The 24,311-nt window shown below is 34.3% G+C and overlaps 1 protein-coding gene across 1 annotated transcript; it reads left to right on the top strand.

The window, feature by feature from the left end:
- The first annotated feature begins 1,527 nt into the window (after positions 1 to 1,527).
- On the top strand, positions 1,528 to 23,391 carry LOC134250183 (uncharacterized). Its single transcript, XM_062732533.1, has 12 exons — positions 1,528 to 1,674; positions 3,076 to 4,066; positions 11,745 to 11,849; positions 13,732 to 13,914; positions 14,696 to 14,797; positions 15,212 to 15,322; positions 16,037 to 16,221; positions 16,626 to 16,771; positions 18,448 to 18,493; positions 21,330 to 21,516; positions 22,318 to 22,453; positions 22,583 to 23,391. Exons 2-12 carry the CDS (start codon positions 3,109 to 3,111, stop codon positions 22,632 to 22,634), a joined length of 2,211 nt encoding a protein of 736 aa, XP_062588517.1. The 5' UTR covers positions 1,528 to 1,674; positions 3,076 to 3,108; the 3' UTR covers positions 22,635 to 23,391.
- The last annotated feature ends 920 nt before the right edge of the window (positions 23,392 to 24,311 follow it).

The following is a 24,311-nucleotide window of genomic DNA, read 5'->3' on the forward strand; positions in this document are numbered from 1 at the left end:
TATTCAGGCTCAAAGCCCATTAAACATTACAAAATAGGAGCAGGAAAACACAGACCACGAAAACATCAGGGGTGGGATCAGGGGCCCGTTTTATAAAAGGACTTATGACTTAAGACCAAATTTAATTCTTCATTTAAATTTTTAATAAACATTATATAGAAAATTATTTTAAACTTTTTAAAAGAAATTGGTAAACAAAGTTTTACAATCATCTAAGTTTTGGGTCTTAGTCGTAAGTTCTTTTGTAAAATGGGCCCCTGGTACCATGGAGGAGTGAGCATCCCCTGCCGACCGGTCACACTCGCTGTGTGCTCCTTGTCATGCTCAGGAAACAAAGGTAGAATCTGTTGACAATTCAGTGTGTAAAGAATGGCCTAACGATCAGTATGAAGAACGTTAGTCAGTATTTGACTCAATGATAAAGTGTATTTGCTGAGGTCACTGTATCGACCATAGAACTTACAAATTGATGATTTTAAACGAGGCTGCTGATATTCTTGTTTCATCAACTTGTGTAAATTGCCAATAACTTACCTTGTTTAGAAATTTATACGTAGGGCATATAGTCAAAAATTCAAGAATCTTTTATGTAACAGCCTTTAATTTCAAAGCAAATAAAGTTTTTCCCTCCTCACAATTTTAATGGTTCAAAGTACAAAATCTGCATTTATTTTCATTTATTCTAGTTTAAATTTACCAAAAATTCCTAGATCGCCATAGTATTTTTAAAAGACGTGAGACATAAATAAATAGAAGTGTATGTCAACAAAAATACTAGATTATTTTAAAATAGTAAATGTTAATATTATGTAAAAACTGGTTCAAATGCATAATTCTGATACTAAGAGTTCCAAAGTACTTGCTACTTATAAGATAATTTAGAAATATGAATATCAGGGAAACTATTTTATATTAAAAGTATCTGAGAAGGAGTTATTGCCCTTGTCACAATTTTTCAAAGATTGAATACATTTTTTAAGTTCTATTACTTAACAATATTTATCATTACACCTATTGAAAAGCATTCTTTCAAAAAAATTGTTCTATTGGGTATGAGTTTAAATTAAGTTAATAACAATTTTTGCAAAAGCCTATGACATCATGGGAGGATGGAAATTGAATTATTATGAAGGTATGTCCAAAGGAAGTTTTTACTTTGATGTTACATAAGAAAAACATATTTGATTCAGTAAAAAAAAATTATTCCTTATGTATAAAGAGTTTTATGGGTAGTATGTTGCACTCTTTTAATCGCAACTTATTGTACTTAAACTTGTGCATTGTACATGTACTTTGTACATGAACTTTGAATGAAAAAGGGGGGGGGCTCGCAAAATTGTATTGCTTTTTCCTTTTGAGTTTAAAAAACTAATTCACCAACCATAATGAAATTCCTTATTTACCAACGGGATCAATTTAAATTAGCCTTAAACATGAATTATATTTTTTGGAGAGTCGGTTGAATATAAAATATCTTTTTTCTTACACATCGATAGGAAGTGAATCTAGCTATTTTGCTCGCGCAAGAACATTGATTTTCAATAACGAAACTAGTTCCGTTTTAGAATACTAAAAAGATAAACTTAGTCCACTTTAAATAGACCAGGAAGTGTATCGTATGTAGCCGAGCGTAAACAAAGATCTGTGATCGTCTGATTGGAATTAACTGAGAAGGTAAGGGGGCTAGCGGTCTTACCACAGTTTGCTTTCTAGGGTTTTTGTCAGAATAAAAGAAAATGAACTCTGAAAATGAATGTGGGATTTTGGTAGGTTAGAGCGATATTTCATTAATTACAATTCGGAATAAATTAAGACGTATTTGGTATTATGACCTACTTCTTGTAATGTTGACATTGCCATGTGTTAATACAAAATTGTACACGATAGAACAAACCATTGACATGCATAAAATATTAAAAGGTAAAAAAAAATTAGAAGTCTATATATAGGGTCTAATCAGCCTCCAATTCCTTGCATGTAATGGTTATGTGTCAAGTTGTGGTGAGAAAAAAAGGGGAGGGGGGTTATTTGGCAAGGAAGAAAATAAATGTTTAAAGAATGCATTGCCAAAATTTAAAAATCTATTTTGAGGGAGGGGGTGGGGGGTTAAAGTGACATTTAACTTAATAAAACCTATCTTGTGGAAAAAGGATAAAATTAAGTATACTGAAACTATAACAGAGAATGAAAAAACAACCAGTCTTTAATTGAAAATACTTTTATAAATTGCAGTCTTCATTGGGAGTTGACTTAACATGTTCAAGACTTTTAAAAATTAAGTATAAAAATGGTTGCATGTTATCAAAAATAAACATTATTTACAGTATTTTTTTATATATATTTATAAATACTGAATGGTCAAAAATGCATAGGGGGTATATTGCCTTTAAAATCTATTTGTCAGCCCCTGAGACTTTTAAAAATTAAGTATAAAAATGGTTGCATGTTTAGGGACATTATTTACCTGAATGGTCTGCATGGGTATATTGATCCACTCATAGCATACCTTAATTCCCCAGATTTTTTTTTGTTTTGTTTTTTTTGAATTTCACATAAGATTTAAATGCTCCCCTAATCAGAGAATTATTTAAATGTCCACTTATAATAAAGCAAAAGATAAAGAAAATACCTGAATACAGAGGAGTTATTTCCTTGGTAACATTGTAAAATATTGAATAATTGATTATATAAAGAAAATATACATTTTAATCATTCTTTTACTTAACAATTATTTGCATTATGCCTTTTGAAAAGCATTCATCCAAAAGATATTTTTCTAATGGGTATGAATTTCGATTAATAATAATTTTGCAAAGACCTGTGACATCACAGGAGGGTGGAAATGCCTTAATTAACTCTGGCATGCACATTCTGACTTTAAATAACCATTTCCAACAGTCACTTAGTTCTTTGAGAATGGCTTCAACAAGTATAATGGTGACTTACCAGCCATTTACAGTGTTTAAAATTGACAATTTCAAACACTACTCACCCTTTCTAATGCTGTACATTTTTCATCATGTCAGTTGTAAGTTAAAGAATGGCTATGTAGATTTGTGTTTTGTATTTTTCTAGCATTACAATGTAGGATACTCAAGAATTGATGTAATGGCACAGACCAGTACTGGAACATCTGCGTCACGTATCAGCGAGGCATTCAGCTTCCTCAAGGAATACCAGCTAGGAACGGCCTTTGAAGATACCAAACCTGATAAGAATTGCTACAGTGGTCATAATGGTTTGGTTAATGGAGAAAAGGAGGAGTTTACCATCGTCACCTATGTAGATAACAAAGGTACCACAGAAAAGTCTCTCAACAAATCCAAAAATTCAGAAAATTGGAAAAAGGAGGCTAGATCAGTTTTGGGAAATGGTGCTAACAAATTAAGTAATCACATCACTGCAGCTGGTTTGAACCATGAACGTAATGTACCCTCAGCAAGAAGTTTGGTCAAGGACTCTTCTGAGGGGGGAAAGACGAAGTTACATGCTGAAGAGACTAGTCAGAAATCAAGTGCTCAACAGAGGTCTGATTGTGGTTGTCATGACACAAGCCACTGTTCATGTGATGAAAGCAGCTCTAAAGATGAAAAGGTTGTGATGAGAAAACACAGAAGTGGAGATGTAAATAACTTGGTTAATAAATCCTTAGACACTAAGTGTTCAGATTCCAAGGGCATTTTGTCTGAAGCTTGTAGTCCCTCTTCTGCAGACAGGGAAGAAGCCAACCAATCACGGAGGACTGGAGAAGTTGTAAGTGATGCCTTCGATTTCCTGAAGGATTTAGAAGATGGTCAACATCCACATTACCATGACACTGTTACCATGGTAACAGGAGGAGAGGACAAAATCTTCAACAAACTTTCTATGGTTAGTGAGATTTCTGAGAAGTCTAATTCCTTGAATGACAAGTCTATCACAAGCAATGACAGTAGTGACAATATAAAACATGGACAGGACAAGTCAGAAAGTCCTGCAAAAGAGCAAGTCAAAGTTCTCAGGAGACAACGGAACCTGTCGAGTGATTCCCTGGATAATTCAGAAGAGTCCTCAGATGAAGACACAGGTAAGAATTTATAAAGAAATATTAAAAAATGTAATGTAATGTATATAGATGTAAACTTCATCAAATATGTGGCAGGCAGGGTTGATAACCAGTTGCCAGAAAGTTCAGTTGATAGAGCACCTGCCTTTAAGTGATTCTAAAGATCCAGGTTAAACCTAGTCTGGCCTGTCACAATTGTTCCTTTCCTGTTACAGTTACAAAAGTATTGGGAAGTGAGGCAAGAACTTTTGATGAAATGAATTCAAAAGCAATTTAGTCAGATAAAAAAAAAACTCTTGTTTTCCTGTCACTGCAAAAAGTCAAAACCAAAGTAACTAAAATTTGTTAAATGACTGCAGAGCTAGTGGAAACTTGTTTTAAAAGAGCTGATTCAAACTTTATGATACTAGTAATTTCTTTGTGCATATTGTTGCCCATTATCTAAAATGTTCAGGAGAAACTGACATATATCAACATAAAAGGGAAAGTTTTTACTGAAAATTATGCAGGTGTCACATTTTTTTTCTGCTAGGGGAGTGCCTCCAATTTTGTGAATAATCCCTAGGTCACCACTTAGTCTTAATAGTATGATGTATAGTGTAGTTTTTATTCATTATGTGGCAAAAATTTGAGCATGAATTTGAAATGTCCCTGTATTTTTAAAATATAGGACAGATTGCACTTATGATACATATATAAAAATGTAAGTGGATTTTCTAAAAAGCAGCTGCCTTTTTCAGTATTTCTTAAGTATTTTTAGATGAACACAAAAGTAGTCAGCCCCAAGATATACATTAAACTTTGATGTTTCCTTAACTATTTATGTTCATCAACTTCCTTCAATATTGAATTTCAAATCATAAGTGTTCATCAACAAAAAAAGTAAGACAGTAGATATTAAGAGAAAGCCAAAATTCTAGCATTTACCATACTCTGTAGAATGGTGGTCAGATAGGTTCTTGAAATGGCCAGACAACTAAGTTAATGGTTACTCAGGGACCCTGGTTCAATCTCAGATAACCCAGTTAATGGTAGAGCACCTGATTCAGTTAATTGTAGAGCAACTGACTCAGGGGCCCTGGTACAATATCAGACAACTCAGTTAATGGTAACTAAGAGCACCTGACTCAAGGGCCCTGGTTCAATCTCAGACAACTCAGTTAATGGTACAGCACCTGACTCAAGGGCCCTGGTTCAATCTCAGATAACTCAGTTAATGGTACAGCACCTGACTCAAGGGCCCTGGTTCAATCTCAGATAACTCAGTTAATGGTAGAGCACCTGACTCAGCAGCGGCATGGCTCAATCTCAGATAACCCAGTTAATGGTAGAGCACCTGACTCAGGGGCCCTGGTTCAATCTCAAACAACACAGTTAATGGTGATTTGGGGGCCCTGGTTCAATCTAAGATAACTCGGTTAATGGCAGAGCACCAGACTCAGTGGCCCTGGTACAATCTCAAACAACTCAGTTAATAGTAGAGCATCTGACTGATGGGTCTTGGTTCAAAATCAGATAACTCAGTTAATGGTAGAGCACCTGACTTAGGGGCCCTGGTTCAATCTCAGATAACTCAGTTAATGGTAGAGCACCTGCCTCATGGGTCTTGTTCAATCTCAGATAACTCAGTTAATGGTACAGCACCTGACTCAGCAGCGGCATGGCTCAATCTCAGATAACTCAGTTAATGATAGAGCACAGGACTCAGGGGCCAAGATTCAATCTCAGATAACTCAGTTAATGGTAGAGCACCTGACTCAAGGGCCCTGGTTCAATCTCAGACAACTCAGTTAATGATAGAGCACCTGACTCAGGGACCCTGGTTCAATGTCAGACAACTCAGTTAATGGTAGAACACCTGACTCAGGGGCCCTGGTTCAATCTCAGACAACTCAATCAATGGTAGAACATCTGACTCAGCCGCCCTGGTTCAATCTAAGATAACTCAGTTAATGGTAGAGCACCTAACTTAGGGGCCCTGGTTTAATGTCAGACAACTCAGTTAATGGTAGAACACCTGACTCATGTGTCCTGGTTTAATCTCAGATAACTCAGTTGATGGTAGAGCACCTGACTCAGGGACCCTGGTTCAATCTCAGATAGTTTACTTAATGGTAGAAAATCTGACCCAGGGGCCCTGGTACAATCTCAGTTAATGGTTGAGCATCTGACTCAAGGGCCCTGGTTCAATCCCAGATGACACAATTAATGGTAGAGCATCTGACTCAGGGGCCCTGGTTCAATCTTAGACAACTCAGTTAATGGTAGAACACCTGACTCAAGGGCCCTGGTTCAATCTCAGACAACTTAATGGTAGAACACCTGATATAGGGGCCATGGTTCAATCTCAGACAACTCAGTTAATGGTAGAACACCTGACTCAGGGGCCCTGGTTCAATATCAGATAACTCAGTTAATGGTAGAGCATTTGACTCAGGGGCCCTGATAGTCTGGTTCAATATCAGATGACTCAGTTAATGGTAGAGCATTTAACTCAAGGGCCCTCACTCAATCTGCTCCATCATATCTTTCTCTCCTCCTGTAACTTTTGGTACCTGTGCCTTGCTGTCAGGAGTGACAGGTGAAAGTACTGTGTGGAAAGAAACTCTGAGTTGGTGTCTTCAGGGGCAAAGACTTTTAGGGCAAATTGTGGCAGAGAGTTGGACTTGGCCACCAGTGACAGGATATGAGTAAAACTCTAGTTAGTAGTAGTAGAGCATCTGACTGGAGATTCAGGAGGCCTGCCTTGGGTTCTATCCTGGTCCATCACATTCTTTCTATTAATCTTATAGTGGCTGCAATTCAGCAAAAATACTTAGAAAAATTTTAAGATGCTGGAAATGCATAGCATTATCATATACAAGAATTTTAACCGTTTGCCCATAGCAATGGTGAGCAGACAACTCTTTGCCCATTCCCAAAAAGGTAAGGGTTCAAGTCCCAGATTTTAATTTTTATGGAGACCAAGTGACTAATTTTTATTACAACCAGAAATCCTTTATTTAATTTGTTCTTCAGTAGATGTCAGAATGACCAAATTTCAATCCACATTTAAATTTTGCTTCAGTTATTCAAATGCAAAGGCATTTATATTTGGATTTGAATAATTTGCTCTTCATTGAATAATTTTATGCATTCAGAAATCACTCAACTGAATTTGATTGATGGATCAGTCTTGAAAGCTGCAATCTGGAGTCCAATCGTAGCCGTCTCCTATATGAGAGAGGATCATACATTTTACTGGTGGTTGTAACAATGGTAATGATTATGTTAGGCTTGAACTGCTTCACATAACAGTGCCAATCCAAGCCAAGGCCATAACTAGGCTCAAATTTTTTGTGAGGCAAGGGTCCTGGGCATTCCTAGTCCCAGACGGCACCTGATGGCCAGTGGTGGGGGTTTCCATGTGAGGGGGGGGAATGAAACCTGGGTATTAGAAAATAAAAGATTTAATCCTAGAAAGTTTTAACGTTTGAATTCCTAGTCCCAGACGGCACCTGATGGCCAGTGGTGGGGGTTTCCATGTGAGGGGGGGGAATGAAACCTGGGTATTAGAAAATAAAAGATTTAATCCTAGAAAGTTTTAACGTTTTGAATTGTCGTCTGCATGGCGCAGTTGTTAGAGCGTATGCTCTAGAATCGCAGACTAAGGAGTTGAACCTTGCATCGCGGGTTAGAATTCCACTGCGGGATGTAGAGTCTGGTCCTTCTCCTATGTCACAGAAAGTGATGGCACAAAAAAAGATCTCTCAGTGTTCAATCATCTTCAGTGACCCTGAAAGCCCACTACAGGATTTAAAACTTGCAGCCCTCAAAGGCGAGTAGTGCTGTCTCAATATGAATGAGAAATTCTTAGAAGGGGTGTTAAACAATCAAACAATTTACAAAACAAACATTTTGTATAATAAATTACATATGTGTTCTAACTGAAAATGAGGCACCTTGTGAGATGAGAGATTTCAACAAAAGTTGAAATATTAATTTAGCACTTAGACATACATAACTCATGAGTTCAAGGTAAAACTTTTTCACTTTTCAGAAAGCTCAAAAAAATTAGTGAGGCATTTGCCTCACTTGCCTCAATGGTAGTTATGGTGTTGCAAGCCCATATAAAATTGTTTTAATATTTTAATTTGCCTTAGTAATTTTAAAATCATTATGCAAAATTCAATTTTTGTTGTCAATAAAGTGCATTACTATAAAATTCCATTGGTATAAAAGCATAGAAAAATGAAAGGCTCAGAGATATAATATATATCTATATTAAGTAAAAGCACTTAAAGTGAACTAGTCAATAAAAATTGTCAAATTTTGGGGACGACACATCACTTCCTAAGGACAAAAAAATCAAAGAAGTCGCAGATCGATCAGAAAACAAAGAAATCAAAGAAACAATTTTACAACTAGCACTACCGTAATACTAAACACTAGATATTTACATTATTGTTAAATGTTTAATTTGAGATTTCTAACCAGTTTTAGAGAAAGAAATTGTGAGCACTGGGAAATGTGTCCTGTCTATAGCGGGTGTCCTCTGCAGAAGAGTAATCCCCCCCATAAAAAAAAGAGATGGCTACATTTTTGCAGCTGACGTTTCACAACCTCCAGGTCTTACAAACAACCCATGTTGCATCATAATGCCACTGGCTTACATCAATACATATAATATATTAATTGATAGAAATTGTATCGAAGAAAATGGAATAAAAATAGCATATGGAACTTTGGCCATCTTGTCAAATATACTGCACTCTTATAAAATCCTTTTATATATCAATCAGGAAGTTAGAGTGAAGGTTTGTATATATTTTAGAAAAACTTCAGTTCATCTTAAATGGTTATACTAATTTTCACCCCCTAGATAAACAGGATAAGGCCTCTTTAAGAGTGTCGATTGGTGGTATACATCACTGCTCATTTGTTGTCAATTATTAATTCTAAATAACATTTCCTCAGCATTGGATGAAATATTCATACTAATGTGCAGAACGACATGTAAATAAAACATAGGTAGTAGGCCTATATAAATTATTATTTTTCTCTTCCTTGTAAATGAATAATGTGCACATTATATCTACAAGTAACCCTGCATACAATACCTTTTTGTGTTCATATTAGCAGTGCTTGTCACAGATTTGACAAAATCTTTTAAAGTACTTAAGATAAATTTTCCCTATATAAACACATTTAATTCATTCTTGTGCATATTTTTAGCTCACCTCAACGAAGTTGGGGGGAGCTTATGTGATACCCTCGGCGTCGGCGTCGGCGTCCCAGGTTAAGGTTAAGTTTTTTGGAGCAGTTTTCTTTTTAAGTACTTCTATGTCCTATATTGATTAGACATGCATGGAAGATGGTTCTAGTGTGTTTCATTGTACCAGTCAAAGTTTCAGATGCTGCAATTTCAGCAAAGGAATGACCAGGTTAATGTTTTTGGAGCAGGTTAACATTTTTGGTGCAGTTTTTGGTGTAGGTTTCATTTCCAAGTAACTGTAAGCCCTATGTTGACCAAACTTGCATGGATGATACATCTACGGATGCATACTACCAGGCTTGCTGCGGATGCTGAATCTGACCTACATTTTACGGTTGAGTGAACAGGTTAAAGTTTTTGGTGCAGGTTTCATTTCCAAGTAACTATAAGCCCTATGTTGACCAAACTTGCATGGATGATACATCTAAGGATGCATACTACCAGGCTTGCTTCGGATGCTGAATCTGACCTACATTTTACGGTTGAGTGAACAGGTTAAAGTTTTTGGTGCAGGTTTCATTTCCAAGTAACTATAAGCCCTATGTTGATTTTTTTTTTTACCAAACTTGCATGGATGATACATCTACGGATGCATACTACCAGGCTTGCTTCGGATGCTGAATCTGACCTACATTTTACGGTTGAGTGAACAGGTTAAAGTTTTTGGTGCAGGTTTCATTTCCAAGTAACTATAAGCCCTATGTTGACCAAACTTGCATGGATGATATATCTTAGGATGCATACTATCGGGCTTGCTTCGGATGCTGAATCTGACCTACATTTTACGGTTGAGTGAGCAGGTTAAAGTTTTTGGTGCAGGTTTCATTCCCAAGTAACTATAAGCCCTATGTTGACCAAACTTGCATGGATGATACATCTACGGATGCATACTACCAGGCTTGCTTCGGATGCTGAATCTGACCTACATTTTACGGTTGAGTGAACAGGTAAAAGTTTTTGGTGCAGGTTTCATTTCCAAGTAACTATAAGCCCTATGTTGACCAAACTTGCATGGATGATATATCTAAGGATGCATACTACCGGGCTTGCTTCGGATGCTGAATCTGACCTACATTTTCCAGTTGAGTGAACAGGTTAAAGTTTTTGGTGCAGGTTTCATTTCCAAGTAACTATAAGCCCTATGTTGACCAAACTTGCATGGATGATACATCTAAGGATGCACACTACAGGGCTTGCTTCGGATGCTGAATCTGACCTACATTTTCTGGTTGAGTGAACAGGTTAAAATTTGGTGCAGGTTTCATTTCCAAGTAACTATAAGCCCTATGTTGGCCAAACTAGCATGGATTATACATCTAAGGATGCATACTACCAGGCTTGCTTCGGATGCTGTATCTGACCTACATTTTCCAGCTGAGTGAATAGGTTAAAGTTCATTTCCAAGTAACTATGAGTTCTTTAATGACCAAACTTGCGTGGATGATACATATAAGGATGCATACTACTGGGCTTGCTTCGGATGCTGAATCTCACCTACTTTTTGTTGATGAGTGAAAATGTTAGTTTTTGATGCATGTTTCATTTCCAATTAACTACGAGCCCTATAATGAGCAAACTTGCATGGATGATACATCTTAGGATGCACACTAATGGACTTGCTTCGGATGCTGAATTCGACATACATTTTCAGATAATAGATTAGGTAAAAGTTATGGGTGCAGGTCTATTATCAAAAAACTATAAGGCTTATATAAGATTGTATAAACCAAATTTGCACAAATGTTTTATCAAGAGATGAAAACTCTCAAATTTGCTTCAGATGCTGGATTTTAATTACATTTTCATGAAGAAGAACTAGTTTGAATTTTTTATGTAGTTCTATTTCAAAATCAGATTAAAATTGCTTAAATATTTTCATTTTTGGAATGTACACTTCTTGTTGGTTAATTGTGTGACTTTGCCTTACTTAAAGACAACATTCGTTGAGGTGAGCTCTGTAATCTCTGATTACCTATGTTTTGTTGATGGAAGAAGTTTCAACTCAAAATTTCCACATTTTTAGCATGTACCTCAACATCCCATCAGTTCAGAATTAAGGAGTGGGGGAGGGGGGATGGGGGGGGGGGGGCTTATAATCACAGTCCAGAATGAACCTATTTCAGAATTTCTTCAATTTAAATTCATGCTTTCTTTTTATAGCATAAACAATTGAAATTAATCAATATAATGAGTAATTAAAGTGGTAGCTTTATATTTGGTTTATGCAATATAAATTTAAAATTAAGTAATTTTAATTTTAATATTGAAAAATTATCGAAATAAAGTTTACTTTGTATAAATTCCCCTCAAAAAAATTAATAAACTTGATCATGCTCACATCAATCCAACTCCTTCGACTGAATGCATTACTCTGCATGCATAGGAATTATATAATTGTTTGTATAAGTACTATCAAATTTTAATTGCATGAGGACTTTATTTCAGGTATATATAATGAAAGCTATAGAAAGTCTGTATGGCTGTGTATGCCAGAAGAAAAGTCACCCCAGTCGTTACAACCACCCAGCATAGCAGAGGAGCAAGAATCTGGTAAACATTTTACAGTAAAACTCATTTAGTACGAACACGGATATAGCGAATTCATGGATATAGCGAAGTTTTTCAGGGTCCCCAGCAAAATTCTTCACAAATCTTTGTAAAATTTTATGGTTATAACAAACTCTGGTATAACGAATTTACGGATATAGCGAACTGATTTTGAGTACCATTGAGGTTATATATAATGAAATTTACATCTTTTATAACAAACTTTCCAACATTATAAAAAAATTGAAAAATTGAATTGATTTAATTTACTTTTAGCATTTGTATATAAAATTCAATTCATAATAAAACCTTATTGAAAAATTGAAAAATTGAATTGATTTAATTTACTTTTAGCATTTGTATCTAAAATTCAATTCATAATAAAACCTTAGTTATCGAAGATGTGTTTTGTAATATTTGCTTCCCTAACATATCTGGTAGTAATACCTGAAGGAAAACACGCATATTGCGAATTCGCTATAATAATTATACGAATTCGTTATACGGATATAACGAATTACGGATATAGCGAAGTAAATTCACAGGTCCCTAGGACTACGCTATAACCGAGTTTTACTGTAATATCCTTTAAACAAAATAATGGGTTATTATACTGGAACCCCTTGTCCATCTGTCTGTAGACATTTCTTCTGTCCAGAGAATATCTTTGAAAGTTCTTATTAATCAAACTATGCACATGGTATTTACAGAGTACATGACTTTTTAAAAAGTTAATAAAAAGTTTAAGGACTTTATTTTAAAGATTTCATTGTACAGGAATATGAAAGAGAAAACTTTTTATAATTTTTTATTAGACATTTTAACCTTGAAACCAAGGAACTTAAGAATCCTCATAATCTAAAATTAATTTGTGAACAGATGTTCTTCTGGACCCTTAGCCAAGGCCAATTTTGACAGGTCAAGGTCACAATCATCCATGGGTCCCAATTTTTCAGACCAGCGAACTAAGGAAAACATTTGGAAATTATTTTGGGCACAATCCTGGGGAAGGACATCTACAGATGTAAAATTTAAAAGTGTACTTCTATATTTGTTTAATGGTGTCTGCACGATGAAAAAAAAATTATCATGCTGTTGAAGAGTGGCATACTATCTTTGTTCCCACTTAACTTTTAATGTTTATTAATTAAATTGCATTCTAATGATGATATACCAAAACCATACTTGATTAATTTTCTAAACTACGTAAACAGATTGATAGAGTGTTAGAAGTTATTCAAATATTAATTAATGGTAAGGAAATATTTAAGATAGGATTCATAGGGGCAGTTCCACCGGAAAGCCCATTAAAAACTTAATTTTAGATATCAAAATAAGTTTCCAACAAAGTGCAATGCACATTAAACAGACTTAATAATTGTTGTTGCTAAACAAAAAAAAAAAAAGGAAAAAAAATTCAAATCATTTAAATTTACTTGCATATCATGAGTATCATTATTATTAATTTTCTAGTGATTATTTTTTTTTACATTCGGATAAAGTTTTACTAATTAGTACATATATCAGTTAGTTTTCTTCCCTCGGGCTAATTGTTTACTATGCATACATCAACTCATAACGATAGTCTTTATAGCTATGCCTGGAATGTACCAAGACCACTGAGCACTCAGTGTAAATTGTACCGTAAAGTTTGTATTTTTGCAAATAAACGGATGCTAAAGGATTCTTAAGATATGGATGAAAAACTTCATGCAGAACTGGAGAAAATAATTCAGGATTTAAGAAGTATACACATTTAGTTTAAAGTTTCAATTTATTCAATAATATTTTAATTTTGTATTTCACTGGCAGATATTTTCTGTGCATATTTTAAAAAAATTGTGTAATATTTCATAATGCTTAATTTATATTATTGTCTTTTCAGATGAAGTGTTTCTCAGAAGCAATGATACATTACAATTTGATAAACCACACAAAAGATCTGACTCCACAACAACAACTAAGTCAGAGTGCGAATTTAAACATGAATATCGCATCCGACGGAAATGTATGGTGCATCGCCATGACAGTCAGCAAGAATATCATCGTCTATCGGCAAAATTATATGGTTTGTGTCTCTTTTGAATTTCTGATTCTCAGAATATTGTGTGTTGTTTGTCTGTGTTATCTGAAATAACTTCAATGTATTTTTTTTTTACTTTTGAAGTACTTTCATGAGTTTTGTAGTCTCTTGCTGCTTCATATTTATGTTATATTTAATGCATTTGATATATTTTAAGGTGAATTATGTACAAGTACAAGTCTTCTGAGTCAAAAATTTGAGAGTTTTTGTCTGTCTGTCTGTTTACTTGTCCTTCTATAACATTTACATTTTTTTACTTCTTCTCATGGCCAACTGTGCAATATTGTTAAGATTACCAAGTGTGCAATATTGTTAAGATTGCCAACTCAGTGCAATATTGTTTAGATTGCCAACTGTGCAATCTTGTTAAGATTACCAACTGTGCAATATTGTTAAGATTGCCTATTGAATGTGCATTGTTAAGATTGCTACGCACCTTCACAGTATTGTTAAGATTGCCAATTGTACAGTATTGTTAGGATTGAATATATGGAAAAAGGGCTTTAGTTGTATGGAAAAGAATTACTTTATAACAAAATAAATAGAATGCCACTAAATAAAATACTAACAAAATTTGTGATTTTAAACTTTATGAGAATATTATGAACTACATGTATAGTAAAACTTTCAATTTTGTGCAATTTTATTAAAATACATTACATGTAAAACATAATTGCATTCATTAATTAAACACACTAAGGTCACTCATGTGAGCTTTGTAGCCCATACACCTCTTGTTTTATTATTTTACTTGTATTTATTACAGAACAAGAAAAAGTGGTTGTGATCACAAAAGAGGACCAGGACCGAGATTTTGGCCTTCATATATACGACAGTCATCCGGCATTCATAACAGAGGTGGACATGGGTAAATATTTCTATGAATATCTGTATTCATGTCCCTTGAGTTTATCACTCTGAATGATACTGAAAGCTGAACAAGATTTTGTAAAAGGAATTTGTCTGCCATATTTCTTTATTCACACACTATATTCGAAGGTCTCTATATAAGCCACTTATTAAGTCACCATCTGTGTAATCAGTTGTCACCTGTGTGTGTAGACTGAGTGCTGAGACATCTATCTTAAATTCATGTAGCACATGTATAATTGAATATTTAGCCTATGCCTATTTACGATTAATGAGAGGCTTCTCTTAATATAAAAGTTTTATTGTTGCATTTATTACTTGCATTTACGTTTATAAGAGGGGTCTATATCCCCCCCTGCCTTTCACCTGCCTTTAAGATCTGCCTCTGATTTTAACTTCTTTATATTATTAGGAAGCCCTGCCTGCAGAGCAGGGATAAAACCAGGTCAGATACTTATTGGTGTTAACGGAGTCAATGTTCTGGAATCAACTCATGAGGAAATTATCAAACTGATGCAAAAAGGTCAGTCAAAAAAGGAGGAACGATGTATTCTATACTGTAAGTCAAATTATATCTGTTAGTGAGTAATTCAAGAGTTATCTCTCTTGAGTCAGAGCTGAAAAAAAAGAAATACATGTTGAGTCATCTTTAAAATAATGTTTACCCTCTCCCAGCTCAAGTCATAGTGAGAAATTTTTTTCTCGGAAATGTTCAATGCTGAATTTTTAAATTCTATTAAATTTTAAGGTATTACTTTGTCAAAACCCACAGGAATGCACTTTGTTCGAAGTGTAGTGGAGAGAAAACCTATGGGTTCTAAAGATAAAGGTTAATTAATAAAATAAAGTAATTATTCAAAGGATGAGAAAATAACAATAATCTGCAACAAGGTTTTAGAATTTCATAAGCAAAAAAAAAGGGGGGGTCTCTCCTCTAAATTCAGTAGTAGTGTATTGCACATGCTGCGGTATATATATACTATTATTTGGCTAGTATTTCAAATGTGAACAGTTTATCTTAATTCTAATACAATAATGAACAACAAGGTTTAAGAATTTCATACCAGCAAGAAAAAAAAGGGGGGGTCTCTCCTCTAAATTCACAAGTATATAAAGTGCACATGCTGCGGTATATCTAAATACATATGTACTATTACTTGGCTAGTATTTCAAATGTGAACAGTTTATCTTTCTAATACACACGTTATATATATTTTTGATAATTGTTTTTAATTAGATCCGAGCATGGTGAAGATAGAAGTGGCTGCTGGGAATGATGTTCATTACATTAGGAATGCCCAGACACCTGTACTGAGTGGTTACATGTACAAACAGAGTAACTCCACGTTTGTCAAGAACTGGAGGCGGCGGTTCTTTGTACTGAGATACGACAACTGTCTGTACTACTATAAAGGAGAACAGGTATTATACCTTAAAGTCAGGCCTATGTATGATTGGGAGAAGGCTCAAATCAGCTTATATTACTGGTATACCTGAAAGTCAGGCCTATGTATGATTGGGAGAAGGCTCAAATCAGCTTATATTACTGGTATACCTTAAAGTCTAAGTCCTGTGTGTGATTGGGAGAAGGCTCAAATCAGCTTATACTGCTGCACAATAAAACTCAACTTACTAGTATATTGTACTGCACAATAAAACTTAGTCTATTCCTGTTCATGTTTGGGTCATAATGGAAGAGCTAGACATTTCTGTTTGTCGCAATAGACTGCTGTGCAATACAAATACATATTCAAAATTTGAAATGTATCAAATATTTTAAAAATATTTTTCTCACAAATATACTGATTTATTGTATTTATCTACAGGAGCAGGACCCTCTAGGAGCATTCCCTCTGCTGAATTACATTGTGTCCAAACATACTGACTCTAGCAGAGAGCATTGCTTCAAGGCAGAGAAGTTTGGAGCCAGAACTTACTACTTTATCCCTGACTCAAGGGAGGAGATGATCAAGTAAGTAATATAAAAAACAACAAGACCTCTCTTATTGAATTCTGAACAATAACTTATACAGCACTCAGCCAGACTTGGCGCACAATATTCACATCCCAAATCAATGGCTTGTTGTGTTTTTAGGTCACCTGTTTAAACTCAGGTGACCTATTGCTATCTCTTTCTGTCCGTCGTCGTACATCGTCTGTCGTTCGTCGGTCGTAAACTTTTGAACATTTTAAGCTTCTTCTCTGGAACAACTGTACCAATTTCAACCAAATTTGGTATACAGCATCGGAACAAAAATTGTGAATTTCATGGTCTCTGCCCCCCTGGGGCTTGAGGGGTGGGCCAAAACCACTAAAATTAATGCAATCTTTAAAAATCTTCTTCTTTACTCCTGGACATCAAGCAGTCAAATTGTTTGCATGATTGTAATGAGCATTGGGTCCTCTATCAAAATTGTGAAATTCATGGCCCCAGGGTCAGGGGTTTTAGTGTTAGGGCGGAGCTAAATGGATTATATGGTTATTAAGTAAACAAACTAAGAACGTAGTTCTGATGAGCAAGAGTGCCTCTACCAGAATTGTGAATTTTATGGCCCCAGGGTCAGGGGTTTTGGTGTTAGGGCGGGCTATATGGATTAAATAGTGAAAATGCATTTATTCTTTGAAAATCTTCTTCTCTGCTTCTGGGTATTAAATAAACTAACTAAGCACATAATTATTATGAGCAAAAGTGTCTCTTCCAAAATTTTGAATTTTATGGCCCCAGGGTCAGGGGTTTGGGTGTTAGGGCGGGGCTCAATTGATTATATAGTGAAAATCCATGTATTCTTTGAAAATCTTCTTCTCTGTTTTTGGGTATTAAATAAACTAACTAAGCACATAGTTATGATGAGCAAGAGTGCCTCTTCCAAAATTGTGAATTTTATGTCCCCAGGGTCAGGGGTTTTGGTGTTAGGGCGGGGCTAAATGGATTATATAGTGAAAATGCATTTATTCTTTGAAAACCTTCTACTCTGCTTCTTGGTATTAAATAAACTAACTAAGCAGATAGTTATAATGAGCAAGAGTGCCTCTTTCAAAATTGTGAATTTTATGTCCCCAGGGTCAGGGGTTCTGGTATTAGGGCGAGGCTCTTATGATTATATAGTGAAAATACATTAATTCTTTGAAAATCTTTTCCTTTGCTCCTGTGTTTTATGCCAATGATCCAAGTATATACATTTATGATGAAGAAAGGTGTATCTAGCAAAACTGCTCTTTGGTATTATTCAACCATTTTATAATAAAATATGCAAAATTTTGAAATATGTGACCCCAAGGTCAGTGGTTCCTTTGGGGTGAGGTGCACAACTGGTTAGAAAGTGAAAGTGCATTTTCTCTTTGTTACTCTGATCTACCTCTGGGTGTAAGTAATAGAGTAAGCATGCTAAGTTTATAATTATGATAAGCAATGGTGCCTCTTTCAAAATTGTGAATTGTGAATTTCATGGCCTCTGGTTTAAAAAACAAACCAAATTTAATTGTTTGAAAGTTGTTACACAATACTCAGGTGACATAAAAGGCCCGTGGGCCTCTTGTTAAAAGATGTGTTAATTCTGTTTTGAATTTCATTATACATGTATTTTTCAAAAAAATGTTTTTCTAGAAAATTTTGTTTTTCTTAATAAGACGAATTGATTTCCTTTGTAGTTGGATCTCAGCATTAAATGAAGCAGCTACCAGAGCCAGAGAGAAGGTCAGAGTGATTTCCCTTTGATTGATTTTGTCAGACCAAGTTGTTCAGGACCCAGAACTGACTCAATATTGAATTTAATTAAGAAGAAATAAAATAATTAAAGGATAGCCATTTTTGACAAAGTTATGCCCCTTGGACTTGGAAAAACTCCAATTATGTACAGTTTCCATTCATTTTCTTTTCAAAAGTTGAACATACTGAAATGAAGTATCTAAGTAAAGTTTTATTTTGGGTATGATCAAGATATATTTGACAAAGTTATGCCCCGTGGACCTAGAAAAATTCCAATTATTTGCAGTTTCTGTTCATTTTCTTTTCAAAAGTTGAACATACTGAAATGAAATTTGGTATACAGATTGATCATAAAAGTATCTAACCTAAGTAAAGTTTTATTTTGGGTATAATCAAGACATATTTGACAGTTATGCCCCGTGGACCTAGAAAATCCAATTATTTGCAGTTTCTGTTCATTTTCTTTTCAACAGTTAGCATACTGAAATGAAATTTGGTATACAGATTAATCATAAAAGTATCTAGGTAAAGTTTTGTTTTGGTTATGTTTTGAGCCATATTTGACAGAATTATGCCCCTTGGACTTAGAAAATTCAAATTATTTGCAGTTTCCGTTCATTTTCTTTTCAACAGTTGAACATACTGAAATGAAATTTGGTATACAGATTAATCATAAAAGTATCTAGGTAAAGATCTGTTTTGGTTATGTTCAAGCCATATTTGATAGAGTTATGCCCCTTGGACTTAGGAAATTCCAATTATATGCAGTTTCCGTTCATTTTCTTCACAGAGGTTACACCTATTGATCATGAAATGAAAGGATGAGTACACTTAACGTTGTGTTTTGGGTCTTTTTTGGTCGCTTCTTTGCTTTTTGTCCTCCGCTTGAAAAGTGGGGGATATTAATTTGGGTCTGTCTGTCCGTCTGTTCGTCTTTCTGTCTGTCCGTAATGCTTTCTTTTCCACACGATATCTCGAGAACCCTTTGAGCTTTCGCAATGAAATTTTGCATAGCAACTCCCTATGGACTAAAGAAGAATCTATTGATGTAAAATGTAAGGCATATAGTGACAGTCTAGGAAATCCGCGTAGATTTCTACCCGCGGATTAAACAGAAATTGAGATTCCACGGAATTATGACCCCGTGGAAAAAAGTATGTCTACAGTATACAAGTATCTGACTTCATGTTTGCATATAATTTTCAGCAATGTATAGCGGTTCCGTGGTCTAGTGGTAACTCTCTCGCTCCACATGTGAGAGGTTCTGGGTTCGATTCCCGGAAGATCCATTTTTTTTTTTTTCCGAAATACTTTTTCTTACTAAATGATAGTATTCAGCATGTGAAATGAAAAATTTATGAGGTCTGCCTTGTACAAACTCATAAGATCATCATTATAGTGTGATAAATATTCCATACAAAAAGAATCTTCTATACACATAATAAAGAATAAGCAATCAAATCTTTTTATCCATATTAGCATATTTTATTTGCTTCAGTATACATGTATACATTTAATAATTCTACAAATTCAGTCAGGGGGATCCGACTCCCCCCCCCCCCCCCCTTCTCCCCGAACTGTGCATGGTTTACTTTTTCCCTAAGCGGGGGACACAAATTCTCTGAATTAGCTTGTAAATCTTGACATAAGTTCACTTTTATATATTTACTACAGTGGTCTGTCAATTATTCACCCATTTTAAATGTTAAATATGATTTTAGACTGTTATGTTATAACTAATTTTACGTTTTTGTCCTTACCGTTTTCCAAATACAGATCATTTACACTGACCTGCCCTTGATTGAACATTATGTAATGAGAGGTGGAGCTAACATATCGTAAGAATGGAACTAAAATTAGACTGGATAAATAACAATGACTTGTATTAAAAAATACTAGATCTCTATTTTTCATCTTCCTATTTATTCTGTATGGCACAAGTACATTATTTACAAAGATTTTAAAATTATGAGACCATTCATGTAAGTAAAGAATATTTTAAATTGGTGACTAAGTATTTAATGTGTTCAAGCACAGTGTCCTAGTTAGCACAAAAAATGCTACCAACAAGTCACGTGACGGAATTTTGTATCCACAAAACTACCTGACAAAAGATATCACGTGGTAAATTATAATATTCAACGTGTCACAGTCTTGGTTACAACAGAGAGAGCGAGTGTAAGAAGAAGCAGTTTTTTCTCTTTTAAACCATGAGCGCATGTTTGTCTCTTAATCTCCTTTTCATTAACACAACATTACAAAAGCAAATCTACAACTAATGTTAAAAGGAGAACAATAGACAAACATGCGCTGACTGTATAAAGTGTGTAAAAAAGTGGGCGTCCTCATTATCGTACGGAGATTGAAGAACTTGAGATGACCCCACCTTAGAAAACAGATTCGTACATCATAGATACATACTTTTATTTATTGTAATTAAGTAAAGTTGTACCGGGGTAGATTAAATGTTTATGATTCCTGCAATTAAAAGAAAAATGTCTGTTTTTAAAGTTTATTTTGACACAAATTTCGCAAATCCTTAAGTGCAGTCATCCTTTGGTATATAGATTTTTCCATAGGAGTATCTAGGTCAAGTTCTGTTTTGGGTATGATCAAGCAATTTTTGAGTTATGCCCTTAAACTTCCAATTATTTAGGGGGAGGGGGCATAAGTGTTCCACAAATATTTCTTGTTTCTATTTTGTAGTACTTGGTGAATGTACATGACTTTGTTATCAGCAGTTATCCTTTATACCCCTGTTAGGTACAATCTTATTCTGGATTCTAATGACTGACATACCTATTTTCTATTTTATGGTTTACAGAAAGACTCCTGGATGGATGTGACTGCCCACAATGTAGGACTCCCTGCTCTAGACATTAAAAAGCCGGAGTGTTCAGGGTATCTCTCCAAGTGTGGGGGCGCTGTCAAATCCTGGAGAAAACGATACTGTGTGCTCAAAGACGCCTGTATATATTATTATAAAAACATCAATTCTTCAAGTGCTCAAGGTATGTTACCAGTTTCATTCATTCATTTATTCTCTCAAAAACCATATGTATGGTACAAGAGGTACATATATACATATTTACAATAATTATGGACGAGCAGAAATTACAGGAGGACAGACAGTGTCAAAACTTTTGGTGATAAATATACACAATTTTCATAAGAATGTTGGATCAGTACTTGTCATCAAATTACAGAATTTTAAAATATTTGGATGTACATAGTATTTCTGCAACAAAAAATCTTTTCGGATACTACATAATGCATTACATTCCAGTAAATAATGAAATTTGTCTCCTATCTGATTATTATTACATAAATTGCACACTCTTTCATTTCTTTCAACATTATTCCATCTACCCATTCAAAAATATCAATCATCCATTTGTTTTAATTAAATCTACTAGATATACATGTACTACATACAGTTATAATTGTTTCTATGGATAATGGAATATAATGTTTCAAAGTGTATTTTGAAATGAAAACAACTTTTTACAAGGATGTACTTTTTAGTATTTGTGATAACAATTGACCAAATTCCTGATATTTGTGTTAAAAACAGGTGAAAACAATATTCATACAGTTTCAAGATTAGACTCTATGACTTTGACCAAATATGAAGACAAAATGTCATTTTTATTGAACTCTTTTAATCTCCATTTCTGTTTATAATAAAGAACTTTAATTTTAGCATCTTCTATTTAGCATCTTTTCCCTTGAAATGAAAACAACTTTTTGTAAGGGTGTACTCTTTTGGTATTTGTGATACCACTTGACCGAATTCTTGGTATTTGTGATAGGTATGGCCCATCTCCATGGTTACAAGGTGGACCAGGTCCCAGGTTCCCCGAAGAAACACAACTTTATCCTCAGACCCCCGGAGCCTCAGATGCGAACATTTAGTTTCTGTGCCGAGAATGAGACTGATAAAAACAGGTGAAAACAATAGACATACAGTTTCAAGATTAGACTCTATGACTTTGACCAAATATGAAGACAAAATGTCATTTTTATTGAACTTTTTTAATCTCCATTTCTGTTTATGATAAAGAACTTTAATTTTAGGTGGATGGTTGCTATGGAGAAGTCAATACAACGCTGGATAAAGGTTGACTAAAGCCAGAATCTAATGGTCCCTGAATATAAATTACATCTTTGAAATCTTTTCCTTAACCTTGATGTATGGATCAAGCTAGCAAGCTGTCTGAGTGAAGGAATTAGCATTTAACAAAAATTGTAAAAAGCATAATATTATATTTTTGGTTTAGACCCAGGATTGAGGCTGCAGACATGTACACCCCTCAGACCCAGGTCGGAGCTTATCAAGATTAATCTCGTGTTGAATATTTTTTACAGAGTACCTTAGTTTGAAAAGTATCTGTCACAGCTAGTGGTTATTACATACTCTACAAGCAAAAACTATGTGTCTTAATTAACTAAATCACGGTTCATATATAATTTGTATCGCCAGGGTAAACACATAACATAAAGTTAACATTGTTTAGTGTAGTTTGTAATTCACCTTAAGATTACTTTACTCCTGAACATCTAGAAGACAAATCATGTAATACGACAATGAACATGAAGTCCTCACTATGTTAATAATACTAAAATCCATGTTATGTCTTCAAAGTCCATATTCATGTCCCAGGGCAGGGCGGAGAAGTCAAATCCTGATTTAGACCATCAAGGCCCATAGGAATTTTCCTTTGAATTCTAAAAAAGGGCTAAGAATATTCTGAAATATGTTTCACGTAAATGTATCTAAAAAAAAAAAAAAAAAGAAAAAAAAAATTCAAAACAATTTTTCCTACTGCTTATTTACAACAGCTTTTGTTAACAATGATCAAGATGTAACTGCAAGTAAATTTAATATGTTATTTTTTATTGTTTTTTATATAAAATATGTTTCATGTTAGTCTTGTTTTTAACAATAATAGTCCTGCAAATGTCTTGCACGTAGTAAATTTAATAAGTTATTTTTTAAAATTACCGCCATCCGCCACCCTGTTTTCATAACAAACGTCCATTTTTAAGTGTCAATAAAATATGTTGAAGCGCGGCTAATTGGTTGTGACGCTATGTTGTCATGTAAAGGCAGACAAGGTACATGCAATTGAGTAATTAAACAAGAATTAATAAACAATAATTTTAACATGAACTGTTATAATAATTTTGATTTCTGTTTATTAAAAATCATTTAGTCACGGCTTCGCCACGAAAGCGGTCGTTGTTAAAGTAAGCCGATAACGATATTATTTTGATGATCTCTGCCTTAAACGATGCTAAGTTTGCTAAAAAAAAAAAATAATTATACAGTATAAAAAATCGATGATGCCATAAACAGTGAATTTATTGAAGAATTCATTTTACGTACTATCTGCAATATATGTCGACCCAGTACAAGCATACACACGTAAAAACTATTATAATGAAAAAATTATATTTTGAAGTATTTTTAAATTTAGAAATATAATTTTATATACATGTTCATGTAATAATAAGAATAGAAACGCTAAATGGTATTGCAAATGTCTTGTTTTACACACCATATAGTACGTAGTAGTATGTTTCATAGCAGTCAGAAAAAATATTGGAGTATTTTAAAAACAAATTTATTTTCAGGTTTAAATATTCAAAGCCTTTGAAGGATTGCTAGAAAAGCAGCAGAGTATGCTTATAAAAAAAATAATTTTGAGATGGAGATATTTCTCTCAAAGCATGAGAAATATGATGATGATGATGAAGGATGAAAAATACAATGTTTGGCTGTCTGAAATAAAAATGTTTACTC

This window comes from Saccostrea cucullata, unplaced genomic scaffold, assembly GCF_032062105.1.
Source record: "Saccostrea cucullata isolate Sc308-1 unplaced genomic scaffold, CSIRO_AGI_Scuc_v1 ctg44, whole genome shotgun sequence".
NCBI classification, from domain to species: domain Eukaryota; kingdom Metazoa; phylum Mollusca; class Bivalvia; order Ostreida; family Ostreidae; genus Saccostrea; species Saccostrea cuccullata.